This window comes from Centroberyx gerrardi, chromosome 2 (assembly GCF_048128805.1).
Source record: "Centroberyx gerrardi isolate f3 chromosome 2, fCenGer3.hap1.cur.20231027, whole genome shotgun sequence".
In the NCBI taxonomy this organism is placed as follows: Eukaryota; Metazoa; Chordata; class Actinopteri; order Beryciformes; family Berycidae; genus Centroberyx; species Centroberyx gerrardi.
Window position 1 is genome coordinate 17,870,277 of NC_135998.1, and position 20,196 is coordinate 17,890,472.

At 43.2% G+C, this 20,196-nt stretch overlaps 1 protein-coding gene across 1 annotated transcript in view; it reads left to right on the plus strand.

The window, feature by feature from the left end:
- dnm1a (dynamin 1a) overlaps positions 1–20,196 on the plus strand; it is a 54,749-nt gene that overhangs the window by 24,669 nt on the left and 9,884 nt on the right. The window contains exons 11-15 of the mRNA XM_078285970.1: positions 4,065–4,151; positions 4,363–4,433; positions 4,560–4,611; positions 5,693–5,704; positions 7,878–7,991. Of these exons, the coding sequence (XP_078142096.1) occupies positions 4,065–4,151; positions 4,363–4,433; positions 4,560–4,611; positions 5,693–5,704; positions 7,878–7,991 (336 nt within the window). The remainder of the gene's footprint in view (positions 1–4,064; positions 4,152–4,362; positions 4,434–4,559; positions 4,612–5,692; positions 5,705–7,877; positions 7,992–20,196) is intronic.

The window sequence follows — 20,196 nt, forward strand, 5'->3', positions numbered from 1 at the left end:
GAGGGACTCCAGCACTGTCCTCTTTTAGAATGGCTTCAGGGGAAACCAAATGTCTCACTTGCCTTTTCTTCCTTCTGTGCTGTCCCCCTCCCCTCCCCACCACCACCTCTCCATGCCCCTTGTCTTTTTCATCTGTCTTTCAATCTGTCGTTTCTTCTGTCCCACCTCCAAATCCTATACGTACCTGCTTTGTTCGCCTCGTCTCTCTATTGCCCCTCCACTTCTTCCCCTCCACCATATGTTTTCACTCTTGCTTTGTCCCTCGCTCCGACCTGTTTTCTTGCGGATATTTGGCTGTCGCCCCCCTCGCCCCCTCTATCTCTGTTCTTGGATTCCTTTCGTCTGGTTTTTCCTCTATCTGCCCCTCTCTCTCTTCATATAACTCTTCATTTGTTGCCTCTACTCCTCTTCCTCTCTCTCTCCATCCTTCTCTCTCTGTCTTTTTTACTCCTCTCTTCTCCCGTGCCACCCGCCTATCCCTACAGGACGGGGCTGTTCACCCCTGACCTGGCCTTTGAGGCCATAGTGAAAAAGCAGATCCAAAAGCTGAAGGAGCCCACACTGAAGTGTATAGATATGGTAGTGAGCGAACTCACCTCCACCATACGAAAGTGTAGTGACAAGGTAAAACCCCAAAGAGAACCAAGACGTATTTACTATATATGTTAATCTTAAAGGTAGGGGTAGACCGATGGCTGGACTGTTTTTTCCCTAAAAGATTAAAGTCAAAGAATTTATCTGTTTAAGATGAATGAGAGGAAACACAAAAACAGGACACATCTAGTATTAAAAAATGACCCATTTTTATTATGAATTTTTTAAAGTGTTAGTTTCGGCATTCTTAATCAAACACATAATGAGAGACAAATATTACTTTTGCTTGATAGATATTTCCTCATTATTTGGAGAATGGTCAAGGCTTCTCCTGGATTGTTGTTAGTATCTGCCAGTCAGTCTTTCTGCATTCATAATCCTCAATCCACATTTTTGGTCAACCTCACATGGATATTTCTTCCATCATCGATGTGGTTTTTGAATCATTTTCTGTGGTTTGAGGAGTGCTTTTAGTGTTTGAAGTTAATGCGCAATTGCATGTTTTCATAGATTTAAATTGGAAAGATGTGGTGCTAGTATCGGCTCCCGCCAACGTAAAAATGAAACTTTCTATCATCAAAGCAACAATGACATAAACCAGACAATACTTTCTTTGTTCATGGTAGAGCCAACACAAATTTAACCATCTACATTAGATCTACAATGTGCAATTTAATCTCTGTTAAACATTTTGTAAGACTTAAATAACTGCTGACATTTAATTCGCTTTTTTTTGTTTTTAGAGCACTTAACACACGGTGTGATAAGGAATTAGCTTCTTTACATATCCCTCTCACACACTTCGACAGGGATAGACAAAGTACATGTGATACTTGTCAATATTCAACACAGGTCACCCTGATATTTATTTGTATGGTATTGTAAAAAAAAAAAAAAAACAGTATGATGAGAAACTACTCCAGGTTTCATATGATATATTTCCTTGCAGACAAGAGTGAGTAAAGTAGATCTTTCTTTTCGTTAAAAACATGGAATCAAAGACTTTGTCCAGCAAATATCGGTCTATCCTTACTGTAGATCTTAGTGTTACCATATAACCCATATTTTGATTTCCTACACGCAAAATATAAATTCAAACTTTCTTTGTCACTTTGTTTTCTGTCAATTATTGGCTTTACGTTGACAATTTAACAAATTGTTCCAGTTTGTTGCCTCTTAACCAGCATGCTCGATAATTTTCGTTAATATTTGACCTCACGATGTCTCTCTTGTCCAAAAGTCATCTTTTGATTTGATTTGAGTTCAAATTAAATTCATATTGTTTTCTGTCTTCGTCGGTATGGTTTTATATAGTGGAGTGAGTGTTGTTTGCAGGTGGGAACATGTAGTTCCACTCATTGACTAACCGATGTACCCCGAGCATCTCTTTCTTTCTCTCTTTCTTTCTCTTTTGTCTTCTCCATCCTGTTGTCTTCTAACCCTCTGAAAGGATTGCTTCCTCACAAAGCAAATAACTGAACAAAACACCCTGACCTCCTTTGGATTTCTCTTATCTACCATAGTTTTATCTTGGTTTCAACGGTTGCTTGAGGGACGCTTTCACAGACATATTTGAAGATACTGTATTATACGATACAGTGTTTGGAAAAATCCACAAAGGGGTCAATTTGAAGTCTTCCTCCACCCCCTCTCTCCTGTCCCTCCCTCCCCGCTCCCACGCATTGCATGTGACAGAGAATGAATGAATGTGCGAGCACCTCCGCCTGCTGCCCATGCCTCGTTTGTGAGAAGTTGTCAATCTCCTTCCACAGTCGATGTTGTCTTTTCTGTGAATTTATTAGACACAGAACGCAGATCTTGACAGCATTTCCCAGTCTGCAAGTTGCAATGCACCTTTCCAATGGCGTACTTATCGTTTGGGCCTTTCACATGTGCACATTTTAATGGTTTTGTTTTGGAAATGCTTTAGTTTAATGGTTTTCACAACTTCCCAGTACTTGTATGTATTCACAAGGTGCGAAAACCATGAAGCGCTCATCATCAGAGCAGTTAACAGTGTTTCCATTGATAATGCGACAATGGCAACATTGTTAATTAGACAGCCGTCTTTCCTCACTGCTTACCAATTTGAAAACTCCATGTGTTCCCTAGAACACTAAGAGTGATTTAATAGTACAGTTTATAATTAAAACTATGCATGCGCTTATCTGATGTGATACAGATGATAACATTTCAAATCCTGTACACACCCACAGCTAAAACAGCTAAAATGTTTTTTTGAAACATTTCCAAAAACAAATCGCAGGTGGTTTAAATTAAATGTTTTTACAAATCGAAATGATCAAATTATCATTATCAAAACATTTTTAGCACAAGTATGTACTAGGCCACAGGGACCTATGGGTATATTGTTAACAATTTTTAGAGAGCAGATAATTTGATATTTCCCAGAAACTAAATTACCTCGGAATTTAATTTTTAATTACTCGTCACAAATACCAAAAATAAGTAATATTTCATTTTAGCAGTAAAGTGTCTCAATAATATTAAATTCCAATGATTCATTGCTTTGTAATGAAATATTGTCAGCACAGAACAATGTGAAACAGAAACAGCCATGCACTGACAAGACAAGTTTTAGTCAATGGAGCTATTGATTAGATTGGTATTCATGTTAACACCAGCAGGTCCCATTATCACAAGGCATCTATTCTATGGATGTCTACGTTAGCAGCGCAGATTTAAATGTCGGCTGCTGTGTAATCGGGCCAAACCCAGGAAGTAGTAAATCAACTTGGGAGCAAGAAAGAGGCCTATTGAGATCTATAGTCACTCCCATACCATCTGAGAGCCATGAAAGATGCATTGTAACTTGCAAGAAAACACTGTATATTTTCCTTGTACTGTGATTTCGGTTTGATTTCTCCTTTCCTCCTTTACACTTCTCCAAATGTGTTTGTGTCACATTGGAAGCCCACCAATGTCTGTGTTCATGGGTTTGCAATGAGCTCATGGAAAAAAGACCCACAGTGTGCTAGGAAAAGAACATTTTGCCAGGAACATTGTTTATTTTGTGTTTTGTGTGGCGATATCACAGACTTTGCACTATTCCTTTTTGCATTTTTCCCTATTGGCAACGAATGGAAACTGTTCCCATAAAATTCACCATTAACACAAATCTAACCCATGGATATGCTTTGAAGTGACTAGAGCTGAGTCTGGGATACACTCTGCTGAACATACATACAGTAATGTGTTTGATTGTGTGTGTGTGTGTTTAATGCATTTTGTTGTTTTGGTGGATCTGTGTGTGTTGTGCCGTTTGATGTGTATGGTTCAGTAAGAAGAGAGTAGTTTTGTGGTTCAGTGAAGCTTGTATGTGTATATTTGAGAGTGTGTACGCTTGTGTGTGTGTGTGTGTGAGTGTGTGTGACTGAATGTGTGTGAGAAAGAGAGTGTGTGCATGTGTTTGGGGTTTGCTGCCTACCTACTGTGCTCTGTGCTCACAGCTGGCCCAGTACCCCATGCTGAGAGAGGAGATGGAGAGAATCGTAACCCAGCACATCAGGGACCGCGAAAACCGTACTAAGGATCAGGTAACACACACACACACACACACACACACACACACACACACACACACACACACACACACACATACAGACAGTGAATGCCATAGTGCAGTACAGCATCCGAAATGAATGTAAAACAAAGATTGACTCACCTGATCCTGACCTCTGACCTCTCCATGGATCAAATGTGATTGTTGTTATTTCATTCACTGTTGACACCTCTCTCTCTGTCCAGGTATTGCTGTTGATAGACATTGAGCTGTCCTACATGAACACCAACCATGAGGACTTCATTGGATTTGCCAAGTGTGTTTTTTTTAACATTCTTCCTCCAGTATATACACAGGCCTTTGCAATGATCAGTGTGTATAGATTCATCAGTTCATGTGCTGTTTGAAGCCAAACTGTCTTTTTGATGTGTCCGTTGTGCAGTGCTCAGCAGAGGAGCAACCAGATGAACAAGAAGAAGGCAGCCGGCAATCAGGTACTTTGATCTCACTAAACCGGAGACATCAACCATCTCCAGTATCTTCAGGTGTTGGTTTAGAGGTTATCGTACATTCTGCAGAACTTTACAGTGCAACAAAACAAGAAATAGTATGGAAAACAAAGGACAAGGCGCTCAAGGGGTGAACATGCAATCAAAAAAGGAAGAGGGAGCCGCTAATAATGCAAAATGTATGTAAAATATAAGGCTGTGAAGTCCCACAGTCTTATATTTTGTGTTTTTGTAATACTGGGACTTCAAGTGTGTAAGGTTCCTACATAAATACATTTTTGCATTATCGGAGGCTCCCTGAACTGTGCAAAGCCATGCCATCCCATACACATCCAAGTCTGTTTAGTCTGTTTAGTCATTTGAACTCCATGTAATCTTTCCCCCAGGCTACATACTTTTATCCCTCATCTTTCTCTCATGCACATGCTGAACGTAGCATAACTATATATATCATATTACCCTAGGGCAACATATGATATACATATCTTATACAGTGCATCCATATACGCTGTTGTTGTATGTTGCAGCCACTAATGGACAACAGTTGTGTAATAAACAAACAAAACAACTTTTCCCTCTGGTGAAAATCATGTTGATGTCATCACCGCAAAGTGAAGTGTGTTATGATATATCAGTATATCGACATATGTCGACGTATGATAGTTAATGTGTCTTAACGTTAAGGCCTTAATAATAATAATAATTCAATAACCCTGCAGGTAGCTGGGTACAGTAGATGCGACACAATACCAGATCAATGTCGTGTCTTTTACACATTTATGGGACAACAGCTACAGATTTTGCATGATTTGCATGTTGCTCTTGTATAGTGTTTTCAGTGCTAGCTTTTTGCCAATATATTCTACTGCAAGCATTGAGATCTTCTTCTTTTTCTCTTCACTTTTCACTCCTATTCTCTTTAGCTTGCATGTACTTTAGAGGGTGTGAAAACCTCTGCTGCGTTTTGTGCTGTCTATCATTTTGTTGCCTCTGTTTCTTCTTAGTGATTTCTCTTCTTCCTGTGTCTCTTTCCTTTGTCCTTCTCTCTATGGCTTTTCTGCCTCAGGATGAGATCATGGTGAGTAGTGTGTGTGCGTATGTGTGTGTGTGTGTGTGTGTGTGTGTGTGTGTGTGTGTGTATGTGATTCTGCGCATGTCTGCGAGTATGCTGTCATGCGTATGTGCTCATGTTTTCATGCTATGCATACATCAAGGTATGTGTTTGTATGTGTTTGAGCTCGTGTGTGACTTGTGCGTTTCAAAATGTGGTAGGGTTAGATGTTGTGTTTATGTATATATGTGTGTGTGTGTGTGTGTGTGTGTGTGTGTGTGAGTGTGTGAGTGTGTGTGCGCGCACATGTGTGTGTGTGTGCGTGTGTGTGTGTGTGTGTATGTTTGAAATGAGCTTCTCACTAACTGCCAGTAGATGGGCAGGTGGCTGGGGTGGGGGGCTCTTTGGGCCTTGGCTGCTTCCCCTCCTCCTCTCAGCTGTGTCCTCCCTCCAGGCAGAGCTCCCATCCACACACACACACAAAAACACACACAAGTGCACTACAGCATGACAAATGTAGCGTAAAACACTATCTTACACTGTTCAACCTAGAGAAAAGATAGAGGAGCTGAGGCCAGATAAGCTGTTCCGTTATATAATGTTCCTGTGTTTATGTTGAAGACATCGCTCCCTCCCTCCCTCTCTCTCTCTCTCTCTCTCTCTCTCTCCCCCTCTCTCTCTCTCTCTCCCTCTCTCTCTCTCTCTCTTTCTCTCTCCAGCACCATTTGCTGGCTGGTTTGCCTTGGCAGTGATGAGACGCCCCTAGCTCTAGCTTGAACTAGATAAAGAGAAAGCCACTCGTATGTTCTCAAATTGCATCTCAGACAGAGGGAGGGAGAGAGAGAGAGACAGGGAGAGATATCATAGTGATTGAGAGAGAGAGAGAGAGAAAGAGAGAGAGACTGTTCTTTCTTCTTCAGAACAATTATCAAATGTTTTATATTTAAGCGTCTCCAGATTTCCTCTCTCTATCTCCCTCTGTTTCTCCCTGCCTCTCTCTCTTCATCTGCCTGTCTCTCCTAAGGGGAAATGAAGATCTTCAGTGTAGCAGACATATATCACCTCCATAAGCACAACCTGTCAGTTGCCATACCAACCACACAGATTAGGGTCAGAGGTTAGGGGCACATAGTAAACACAACGGCCCTCCCCACTTCCTGTTTACAGCCGGTCGCAGTTGGCCCTTTAAGACCTCACACCCTCTTTACCGCTATACCACCATGGGGCCTGAGAACTTTAGGACCCCTTTCAAACCCAAATTGACGGAAGAAGCGTCAAATATGTTGATGGAAAGCGCCATAGCTTGTAATTAAAGTGATGCGTCTGTGAAAAAGAGGGTGTAGGGAATACTAGACAAAGGTTGGAGGACTGAAACTATATGTGTGTGCGGGAGTAAGTTTGTTTATTCCTGCAGGGAATACTCCAAATACAGAAAAGCTGGGAATGAAACCGCCAAACTCTCACTGGAAGTTGATCAGTTCAGCCTCCAAATCCCAGTTCGATCTTCCCACCACTTATATTCAGGATACACACAGAAAACAGTCAGGCTCCTGCATTTCATTGCATGGTCTGAAAAAAGGTTTGAAATGGGCCGTTTGTAGCCTCCTTGCTTCCCCTCGCCCCTTCCCCTGCTTGCTGTCCCCTCTGCTGCCATCCCAATAGCCAGCTACAGCGTGCTGGTACTTGACCAACCCTCTGTGTATATATATTATTCTATTTGGCCTATTTGGAAATACGAAATTCCCTGCGTTGGCATAGCTGTGTAATGTTCTCTCCACATTCCCATTCAGCCGGAGAGAGGAGTTACTGATCGGTACAAGGTAAATAATAACTCACACAACATGTTCGTGTATATAGCTTCTGTATGGTGGAGAGAGTGATGGAGAGAGAGAGAGAGAGAGAGAGAGATAAGAAAGAGTGTGAGGAGTGTGTTTAGTGCTGTAGGTGACCGTGGCCCTGATGTATTTCTTTGTGGCAGTTGCTTCTTACCTCCACTAGAAGCAGTGACATTACATTTTGCTGTACTGCCGCATAAATGTATAGCGTAGGTTTATATGTGTTGCATACACAGGATAACATGTGATGTCAGTGTGTGTTTGAGATGGTTTGTAGGGAAGGTGAGCTTTTCTGGCTGGATGTTATTGTTAATACTTTCCTTTTTGTCTGCCTGTCTGTCTGTCTGCCTCTGTCTCTCTCTCAGGTCATCAGGAAGGGTTGGCTGACCATCAACAACATTGGTATCATGAAGGGAGGAGCCAAGGAGTACTGGTTTGTCCTCACCGCCGAGTCTCTCTCCTGGTATAAGGATGATGAGGTGAGACATTGTTTACACACACACACATGAATTGTACACCCCCTCCATTATTATTATTATTATATAATTAGCTCACATCAAGGCCTTTTTTTTTTAAAGCTTCGATTTTTTAGCTGACCAATCTGCGAGAAAAAAACAAAAAAAAGTGTGTTGTTTGTTAGCTTTGCTGTGAGAGCGATCTGTCTCTTTATGGGACCGTCTGAGATATCAGCGCCCGAGTCTGCCTCATCCAACAACTATGCGCCTCATTTTAGCAACAACACTTTCATATGTTTTTCCACAAGCTAGCGGGGGAATTACTTCAATTGGGTAGTTGGCTGCATGTTTAATCTAAAAGATATTCCGCCGGAGAGATTCGGAGAGTTTCTTCCCCCGAGTTTCTTTTCCATAAGTTTATTCCAGCTTATCCCACTGGCAAATATGATTGGTGGTCAAGTTTGGTGGTTGTCCTCTACATGTTGAGATGATTTGACCTGACATGCTTTGTTACTGGGCAGACTGGTCAGAGCGGTGTCCCATGATGCTTTGCAGAACTATTAGGAGCTAGCCACAGTCTCACTGTCTCCAGGCCTTAGCCACAGCCGCTATGCTCACTGACATCAGGGTGCGTGTGTGTGTGTGTATGTGCGCGCGCGCGTGTGTGTGTGTGTGTGCCTGTGTGCCTGTGTGTGTGTGTGCAGCATTGAAAAGGTCCTTCCAAAGAGTCAGGACCCCCCAGCCTGTCAGACACTGAAGCTGGCACCCACATGTGCATACCAGAGCCCTGCCCTGTTCCCAATTACACACACACATACACACACACACACACACACACACACACGAGCTGCTTCTAATAAACTTATTTCATTTCAAAGAGGGGGTACAAGAAGAAGGGGATGGAGAGAGAGAGAGGGGGAGAGGGGGAGTTGGGCTGTGAGGGAGGAGAGGGGGAGGAGGAATCGGAGGAGGGAGGAGTGCGTCTTGTTAGCTGGTTAGTAACGAGAGTAACAAGGACCATGTGAGGTGAGAGAGAGAGTTGGGAAGGGGGGTGGGGGTGGACAGAGAGGGGGAGATAGGGAGGAGAGGGGGGTGGGTGTTGTGGTGTCGCTTTCATCTCCTCCCTTCCTACCTTTTTTCTTCCCCTCCTTTCCCTCCTTGTCCACCTCTCCCTTAAACATCCCCAAAGTTTTATCCCAAAACCAACTCACACAGAGGGTGAGAACAACCCCATCCACCCATTCCCCCTTCCATTCTCCTTCCCTTTCTCTCTCTCTCTCTCTCTCTCTCTCTCTCTCCATCCACTTATTCACCCCTTCCCTTGGTCTTTCCCTCCCTCTCTCCCTCCCTCTTCCCTCCCCTCCTCATGTATTTATTTGAACATGGAGCTCTTTGGGAGCGGGGAGACCCAAAACCAACACACAGCACTGGTGTTAAGGCTCAGCACGCAGGCTGGGGGCACCAACCAACCTTTCCATGATGTTGTCTAAGCAAGCTGGACGTTTTTATACAGTCCAGTCGCACACACACACACACACACACACACACATACACTCAAGGGTGCATACTCACATGTGCACCTGGGTGGATACGTGCCAAGATACACACACTTACTAAAAATTGGAAACAGTTACATATCTAGATTAATGGCACATATGCTTGATAATTAGTATAAAAATGTATTACTGCCTGCATAGAAAAATGATTTTTTTTTTTTGTCTTTCTAGAAATGTTTTAAGAACAGATGCATCTGCACTAAAATGGACTACACACACACACACACACACACACACACACACACACATGTGCACATACACACATAGGCGCAGACACACAGACATGTTTCCTTACACCCACTCGCAACACTGCAGCAACGAAGGCATTTTATGTTTTATTGGTTGCCTCTCGTCATGGGGAAAACCCTTGTCTTGGTCTGGCAACATACGTATACACACACACAGACGCACACACACACACACACACACACACAGACGCACACACAGACGCACACACAGACGCACACACATACACACACACACACACACAGACGTACACACAGACGCGCGCACACACACACACACACACACACACACACACAGACGCACACACAGACGCACACACACACACACACACACACACACACACACACACACAGACGCACACACAGACGCACACACACACACACACACACCACCCCCAGACACTAATAATAACTTTCAACCCAACTAGGCCCAGTGGTGCCAGGATGTTTTGGTTAGTGTGTGTATGTGTGTGTGTGTGTGTGTGTGTGTGTGTGTACAAACCTTCTGGTCTGTATTACCACAGGACATGCCAATTCTTTGAATCAGGCTGCTCTGTACCTTAAAGCTTCCCAGAGCAGCGAGAGAGAGAGAGAGAGAAAGAGAACTGAATGGAGAAAAAAAGGCTGAAAAAAAAAAACTAGGCAGTCTCAGCCAAATCATTGACTCTGCTCCCATTGTACTCTGTCTGCTGTATATGAATTACCATACACACATAAACAAGATGCATACGCCTGTGCATTTATACATGTATAGATACACTGCACACATGTGATATGCATGTAAAGATACACTCATACACAGACATGCTGGCAGGCAGGCAGACGGACAAACACAAACACCTTAATAGCTGGCAGAGATTACTCAGTTGTCATTTAGTGGGACGCTTTTCTCTGGGTGTCCCGTTTGATTTTTTGTGTATGTCAGTGTGTGTGTGTGTGTGTGTGTGTGTGAGCCCGGGTTTCCCTGCTGCCTGTTCCTGCTGTAAAGCTGCCAGAAAACCGGTCTCAACCGGTGATCCCAGCTGTAAATATCCCAGGGGGGAAACAGCAGACCGTTGCTTTCAACGCACTCACCAGAAACATGTCTGCATCGTGCGTAAGGCTCTATAACCTCTATATGGTGTGTGTGTGTGTATGCAGGTTTGTGTGTGGGAGAGTGCTTGTGTGTATGTTTCTGGGACTGCGTGTTAGAAAAAAGCGTACGTGCGTGGTGGCAGTGGGCCCTAAATGGAAACAGGTTGGTTTGTGGTTTTCATTCCTGCCGGTGATGCGATGAGATGGGATACCGTGTGAATGCGTCTGCTGCCCTCGGCTCTACTTGTGTGTGTGTGTGTGTGTGTGTGTGTGTGTGTGTGTGTGTGTGAGTGTTTGTGAGAGAGAGAGAGTTCAAAATGGGATGCTGTGGATTTGCTTTATCAAAGACATACAGGCTGGAAGACAATACTGTAGACCAGAAGAAAAGGTAGAAAACAAAACATAAAGGGAAAAAAAAATGACTGATGTTGGTATCATGTAGAGCGTCTAGCGAAACTCTTTACTTTCACGTGACATCACTTGCAACACTAAAGCCACGAGCGAATTTCGGCCTATTTTGGGAAAAGCTATACAGGGACCCATAAGCACTGAATAGACAATGACAGTGTTGCTGTTCTTTTAGCATTTTTGTTCGGTCGCTTCCTGCCTGTCTGCACATTACATGGTCATTTGAGGTAAGGCAGCCCACGAGTTGATGCAGGGAAGGCAGAGACTTAATTGTACATTTTGGTTGAATACGCAGGGCAGCTGTGATGCTGGGGGTTGACTGTGTTTTTTTTTTCTTTGTTCATTTTTCCGTGTGGTTTAACTTGTTTCCTCACTTAGACCTTTGGGTTATGGAGAAAAATATACAAAAGTGTTGAGAAGTTACAGCAACCGTCACTTATATTTATGGGAATGTGATATCTAAACAGGGGATGTCCAATTGTAGACTCTAGATATTTGATTTCTATGACTATATATATCTATGAATTAAGGGAAATAGATGTCTAAAGATGTACTGATCCATCTCTGTGTAATTTGCATGATAAAGGAAAAATAGAGACCATGTCAAATTGATATCCAAGACACTTTATTTCAACCTTTTAAAGCAGTTCTTGCAAGCTCAAATCCATTTAACAGCAGTAAAACTAGTGCTATTCAAGATCTCATTCAAGAGAGAATGAATCGGATTCCACATTGGATAATTCATTACACAACAATAAATAATAAACAATAAACAATATAGCATATAATTACGTAACCCGATAGCTCTGCTTTTCTGTAAAAGCCGTTGGACCCGTTATGTATCCATCACACATAAATCCAGGACAGGCCAGGCATGGTGCGGTGGAGCCTGTGGGCGCCGTATTTAGGGTTGTGCCCAGGCTTGTCCAGATGCACTCTGGGAGGTGCTGCGTTCCCACAGCCCGATTTGCCTGTGCCTGCCGGACGCCCGCTGGTGCCCTCTCACTGCCTGTCTCTCTTTCAGTGAGACGTCTTGAGCTTCCCCAGCCAGCCTAACCAATGTGCAGACTACTGTACAACCACTACTTCCTGAACAGGTAGTCTGAACACTGGGCAGGCGGGCTGAGCTACAGGACGCTGGAGGAGATGGGGTTGTTCACACACACATTCACACACATGCAGATGCTTCTCAAATCCACACGGACACACACTTCCATGCACAAACTCATACAAAATCCATGTTCCATTACACTTGCAAGCACACACACACACACACACACACACACACACACACACACATACTCACTGTGATTTCTTCAATGGCGATATCAGACTTGACTCTGTAGTCTTCGCTCTGTGGAGGTTTGACTGGGAAAAAGAGCTGATCAGGCTGATGGAGCGAGCTGCAGGAGAAAGAGAAAGTGAGGGATGAGGGGAGGGGGAGGTGGAGGGGAGGGGGAGGTGGAGGGGTGGGGGGGGGGGGGGATGGGGTGGAGAAGGAGGAGAGGTTAGACAGAGGTGATAGCTGCTGATTGGCAGATCCAATGGCATTCCCTCCTGCATCCCGCTGTGAGAAGCTGCATTCCACACCGAACCATCTGAACTGCACAGGAGGAACGCATGAGACACAGAAATGCTGCATTTTGGGTATTGCTGGTCCCCAACAGTGGAAAGGGATGCTGAAAACTAATAAGTCCATTCAAAGGATTGCTTGATGAATTCAGTATGTTATCCAGGGTAGAATTCATCAAAACTTTCCTTTTTTTTTTTCAAACTGAGAATTATTTTGTTGAAATAAGACAAAGTGCAATTAATCTGGCAAAGCCCTTTCCAGGGCTGTTAACTGAAAACAGATTAAAGCAGAAACAGACACACAGACACACACATACACACACATGCACACACACACACACACACACACATGCACACACAAAGGGTCTTTACCCATTAGCTGAAATTTAAACTTAAACTTAAACTTAAAGCTTAAACTCAGTTTGCGCCCATTGACCCTGCTAAGGTGCCAAGATAGGTGTTAAAAACCACAATATTTCACCAGATGTTAAACCGAGTCAAAACCAATATGGTGAAACTATCAGTGTGTGACCAGAAAGCCAACTCTCTGCTCTCCAAGCGCTCTTGATGCCTAAGGAACCTATCAGTGAACAGTAGTGGTCAACTGTGATCAGTCTCTTATCAAACACATCCAGCCAAGTCTGACTCAGCGCCACCCACTAACACACCAGCGTACGTAAACCTTTTTTCTCCTCAACACACGCCAAACAGAAGAAGAAAATTCACTTTGAAGAGAAAATACCTCTTTCTGGAAGATGTAGATGCACACACTCTCTCTCTCTCTCTCTCTCTCTCTCCATCTCCTCGTTTCTTCACCTCTCCTCCTCTTGCTCTCCGGAGTGAAGTTCCCTTCGCCAGTGGGTATTTGGTTGACCGCTTGTTTGTTTTATTTGTCTCCTGCTTGACTGGTCAGTGAAGTTGAACCTCTCCACCTCCCCCCCCCCCCCCCGCTCCTCTCCCCGCGGTCTTCCCATTCAGCGTTACAACACTGTCTCGGCGTTGTTTGGACGACGTTGTCTTTCCCTTCCCGCCGCTTTCCAGAATGAAGTAGCTGCTCCAGCAGAGAGCAAGGTGGACCGACTGGAGGCTTGACGTGGCAAAAGGACTCGCCACCAGGCTTCTCCTGCGAGACACAGAAAGAGAAAAAGGGAATGAGAGAGGGAGAGGAGATATGGAGGCACATAGAGAGAAAGAGGAGGAGCCCGTCAGCCCCCCATTTTTTCCTCCTCTCTTCTTCTGTCCCTCTCCCCTCCCTCTGTCTGGCTTTTTTTTCTTCTTCTTTCTTTTCCTCTGGCTTTTGGGGAGAAAGTGGAAGGTCAAAGGTGAACAGGAAGTGAGACACATTCATTTGGCGTGTGCACATGTGTTGTAAAGTTTGGAGAGGGAGCGAAGAAGTCGGTTGCCTAGCGAGTGAACTTTTTTTGGGGGGAAGCGTTATGTGGCTCTATGGGAGGATTTTTGCGTTCATGTGCATGCATATACTGTATGTGTTTGCCTTTAAAAATGTGTCTGCCACTTCAATTAGTGGGTGTCACAGACTTAATGCAACAGTTGTTTTCCCCCCTCTATCACTATGTGTGTGTGTGTGTGTGTGTGTCTACTTATGGTACATGTGAGTATGTATGCGGTTTGTGGAAGTATGAGTGATGGATGTGTGTGTGTGTGTGTGTGTGTAGGAGTGGGGCTGGATGAGAGCAGAGGCTCCATGGTCTTTGTAGCAAGGGCAGGAATGTCGGCGTTTTCTTGGCAAGGAGGAGGAAGCCTTGTAATAACTCCAGATGTGCAGCCCTGTGGTCTCCATCTCTCTCTCTCTCTCTCTCTCTCTCTCTCTCTCTCTCTCTCGCTCTCTCTCCCTCTCCCTCTCTTGCTCCCTCTGTTTTTACTTCTAAAGCTGATTTCCTCTCCCTGTCCGGCTTGAATAAAGAACCCTTTATGCAGCTCTGCAGCCTTCCCAACACACACACATGCACACACGGACGCACACACACACACACACACACACACACGCACACACACACATGGTGGGGGGTGGCGGTGGTGTTGGTGAGGAGGGTGACATACTACTGGGAAATCAGAACCAGAACGAAAGAGGTAGTGTGTGTGTGTTTGTGTGCTTATATGTGTGCACAGGCAAGCCGTGTGTGTGTGTGTGTGTGTGTGTGTGTGTGTACGTGTCTAGTGTACGTGCACATGGAGGAAAAGGCTTTGTGATTCACAGTTGAGACATGAGTAGCCAAAGTTTGCTCAGCCTCTCTCTCGCACTCTCTCTCTTTCCCAGCGTCTGCCACACACCCACACACATTTTCATTTGGATTTCACAGTGGATAGTAGTAATGGGTGTGTGTGTGTGTGTGTGTGTGTGTGTGTGTGCAGAGGTGGCCGTGGCTGTGTGTTTGCTTTAGCTATGGTTTCTGAGCCCCGACCTGAGCTAGAAATCAAAGCCAGCATCCCAGGAGAGACAGGTCAGCAATACTGACAGAGATGGAGGGAGCTGAAGGCAGAGAGGGAGAGAGGGAGAGAGAGAGAGAGAGAGAAGGGGAGGAAAAACAGAGATGAAGAAGTGAGAATGGACAGAAAGGGTAGGAGAGCGACAGGGGGAAGCAGAGAGGGTGAACTAAACCATGGGGTTTCTACGGTAGAAAAATGCAAAATGCAAAATGTAGATGAGAAGGAAACAGTAGGGCAGAAGGAGGAAGACAGAAAGAAAACCGTGTCGGTGATCGACGAGAGGAGTTGGTAAAACGCGTTAGTGTTGCAGTTAAGTTTTGGATTAGGGATTGGAAGGAGTGAATTTCAGCGGGCGGGTGGGGGGGAGGGCTTGCGGTCACACCAACATTGTTTCCACTGTTTGGATGACCAGGCAAGCAGCTTCTCCCATTCAACTCTTACAGTCTGGAAAACCAGGAACACCGAGAAAAAGCATCCGCACACAACCAACACAGTCCGCGATTCCGTTTCATTCTGTCCTGTCATGAAATACCGCTGGCCGACATCGCCGTGAAAAGCCCCAAGGTTCTGTCTCTTTGTTCATCCGCCTCTCTACTCCGTTGCGTCAAAGGGAACGTCTGTGTAGCGTCTTTCATGTGGGTGTAATTGTATCTCTGTGTGTTTGTGTGAGTGTTTGCATCTGTGTGGCGATGCTAAGCTAAGCGAATCATGCCATAGGTTTATTTGAGATCGTGTGCCACATGCTCGGCAAAACCCATAAAGGCGGCCTGGAAACGTGATCCGCTGCGTTTTTAACGCTCGGGGTTTTTTAGTCAGCTGTGTTGCAGCAGGATCTCACAACCGGGTCCTCAAGCTCGTACATGAGGTAGCATGTCAACTAGACATTGTTCTTGTTGGGCAACATGAACGGCAACCACATAATTGCTTGTTTTTCTTGTCTTGCTCTTTTCATATTTCTATCAAATCATTTCAGTATTTGAAATGAGGTGTCTAATAACTGTTCTGTCCACTGGCACCAAGGCTTGAACATATTAAAAATAATAAACACACTCAGACACTCACACACACACACGCTGATGATGCAGCACTGATGAACAGTAAGACGAGGTCCAGTTGGTCTCTCTCTCTCTCTCTCTCTCTCTCTCTCTCTCTCTCTCTCTCTCCTCTCTCTCTCTCTCCTCTCTCTCTCTCTCTCTCTCTCTGTGTGTTTGCTGTTTGTTGAGTTTTGAGCCTCAGAGGCCAGAATTTCAGGACCAGATAGGAAACACACATAAACAACTGGTTGCGATGACAGAGAGCAGAAAAAAGGTAAAGAAAGACAGATGGAGAATGGAGTGATAACTTTTCCTGTCTGAGGTATGAATCTGCCAGAGACAGTGAGAGCGAGGGAGAGAGAGAGAGATGGGAAGGATGGTAGGAGAGGTGGAGAACTTCAACTGAAAAATGTAATGGGGAGAATGATGGAGCGAAAAACAGATAGAGGCCTAATTAATAGACCGCTGAAACACGAGGGAAGAGAAAACATGAGGAAAGGGTAGAGATTGTAAAAGAGAAACAAGGGATGAGCGATGACTCCGGCATATCAGCGGAGAGAGGGAGTTAAGGAGGTAGAGAGGGCGGCTTGTGGATAATTCTCCATCCATCCCGCCTGGCTGATGAGATAATGAATGTTTTTCTTTCAGTAAAGTATTATTTTTCACTCAATTCTTTCCCCCATAATCCCTTCTTTAATGTCGATACAAAATCATTACATGGAAACTAAACCAGGCCCAAGCAGGCATTGGACTGATAAAAAGTATTTAATGACCTTTGACATACACTATATATACTGCAGTGTGAGACTAATGTGAGTGTGTGTGTGTGTGGGGTGTCTTGTAGTTTTTTCATATGTGTGTGTGAGGCATTGCAGACTCACTGCCTCCTTTGAAGCAGAGCAATGTTAGACACTTAATGACGACTGTGTGTGTTTGATAAGACGTAGGTAAGTAAGCGATCACATTGATATTATTTATAGTTTTTATTGTCTCTGTTTAATTTATTTCCGACTTTTATTTTATATTGTTGTCGCTCTTTTTTTGTGAAGCACTTTGTAACCCTTGGTTTCGAAAGGTGCTGTATAAATAAAGACTTACTTACTAACTTACTTTTCATATTTAATATTCAGAAATAATACAATTATTCTGCACTAGATTTACCACAAATGTGTACATAAGAACATGCAACAATATCCCTCTCCACACTGTCCACCATTGGCATGATAATAAAAATCATAAAAATGATAATGATCATGATCATAAAAATACACCCAGTGCAAACACGCCCTGCCCATATAACTCAGCACAATTTTAAGTTAAAAGTACAAATTTCATATTCTGGCAGTTCAGTTCAATAAAGAAAGTGTTCATTGCAAGTCATTTTACAAGTAGAAAGTCTTTTTCTACATCTAGTAATGCTATGGACAATATAAGTACATGTTACAACTCATAGACTCTACATTTATTGTTGAGAAACCCTTACAAAAAAGTCACATGTACAAACCCACATGTGAATTCAAAGCACATGTACATTTTGGACACGTTGGTTTTCATATGTGAACAATTGCTTTCACGTTGTATTCTGACATGTTGTGTCGTTGTTGTGTGAGAACACATTACACTTGTTTTAAAGTCCTTACATTGGTTGCCTGTCAGTTTCCGTATTGATTTTAAAATTCTTTTACTTGTTTTTAAAACACTTCATGGTCTTGTGTCTCACATGCTTACAGTATATGAACCAGTTTGGCCCCTCAGGTCCTCTGGCATGAGTCTGTTAGTTGTTCCAAAGTACAGGACTAAAACTGTAGGTGGGGCAGCTTTTAGCTTTTATGCTCCGAGCCGCTGGAACAGTCTGCCTGTGGATCTGAGAGCAGCTGGAAGTGTTGAAATCTTTAAATGTAAACTTAAAACCTTCCTCTTCAGCCTGGCTTTTAATTAAGAATGCTTTATAGACTTTATCTACTTTATTTTATTCATTTATTTTATTGTATTTATGTTGTAAAATTGTATTCTATTTTATTTTATCTGTTATTTTATTAATATTATTATTATTATTATTATTATATATTTTTGCTTTTAAATCTATTTTTATTATATTGCATTGTCATCATTTTTATTTTTGCATTGGTCTCAAATTGTTTTTACGGTCTGCACGTGTTCTGTCTAATTGTCCACTTGTCAGTCATCTTTGAAGCACTTTGAACTGCACTAACCTGTATGAAAGGTGCTATATAAATAAAGTTTGATTGATTGATTGATGTGACAGTTTTTACTTTAGATGTGAAAATTTCAATTCAGAGCTGACATTTTTTTTTTCTACATGTGAGCATTTTTTTTTCCACATTTTCTCCCATTACATATACTTGTTATATATATGTGAAAACCGAATTTTACTTGCAAAGAGACAATTCATAGAAAAAATGAGAAATTTCACATGCTCATATATGAAAACCAACATGTGTCCAAAAAGCACATGTGCTTTGATGTCACATGTGACTTTTTGTACGGGAACTTCTAAATATTCCACAGCCTCCTTTCATACCGCCATGTAGCTGTGACTGTGCAGATGAGTGGTGCAACTGTCACACACACACACACACACACACACACACATTAACACGGCATTTGGCCCTTTACAGACAACACTCTCTAGACATGTGGAGATCTTCACATGTGTTTATGTGGTTACTGGGGGGGTGGGGGGGGGAGCGTGTGTCTGCCCCTCCCCCCCCCCCCCACCTCGCTCCTCGGTGGTCACCGGTGATTGATCACATGTCCTGGCGAGCCCCAAGGTTGTTACACTGACCTTCCACTGAGGTAAACGCTGTGGAAATAATTAACTGCTTAGCAATTAGACGCTAAACAGGAAAGTGTCACTGACCTGCCAACCTACATTCAACCGGGCCGCTGACTGAATGTGTCGTTGTTGTGTGGCAAACACGTTTCCTTTTCATGAGGGAGCTTGTTTTTGTTTGTGCTCATTCCCACAGGAAGAGCTGAGCGGAGCACAAAAGGCTGTCACTCGCTCAGGAGAAATGACTCCGTTTGGGCAGTTGAGTTTGGCCAGAAGAATTTGGGCAATAAACAAACAAAACAAACAAACAAAAAGGAAATACCAATCAACCAGCCAAATAAAAACAGAATAAATTGAAATTCATTTTGTGAGAAAGACAGAATTCACAATTTTTATTCCCATAAACTTGGACAGATTCGTTTTTTTTTTGTTTTTTTTTTGTTTTTTTTCATGAATTCTAGCTTTCAATTGATCCAGACACTTTCTATGATAATGCGAAGTATACAAGTGTGTCGACACTGACTTATTATGCGTGTGTTTTTTTAACACTTTGTCCCAGAATAGCTCCAATCTAGCTGTTCCCAATTGCAAATCCTCTCTGCTAAATTGTTTGCTGTTCCTGTTTTATATTTTGGCAGCATGTGGGCTCGCTATAAATGAAGTCCAAAAGTCGTAAAGTTAAATGAAGTTTCCTTAAGTGCTGTGTCTGCTGTTTCTCAAAGACATTGTATTACTCAGCCCAAACATGAGTTAGGCGACATTAGCGGGGGTTTTTGATGTTATGTAGGCCTGGTAATATTTGTTGTTATGTCTTTAGTGTTGAAGAAGAAGAAAAATGGCATACTTTATTTTACATTTGGCAAAGTCTAGACTATTCTCCTTTTCTCAACTCTTTGTTTTCCTATAACGCACTTTGTGACAAACCTGTTTGTTTTAAAGCACTTCATAAATAAATTAGACTTAATTGGACTCGACTCTTCTCATGCGGAGGCCCTTGAATCTGTGGGACTGCTCTTCTTCTCTGCTTTTTGCTGTGTAGACGCTAAACAGCTCAGACCCTTAGTTAGATCGCACTTAAAAATGTGCCGTTCCACAAGT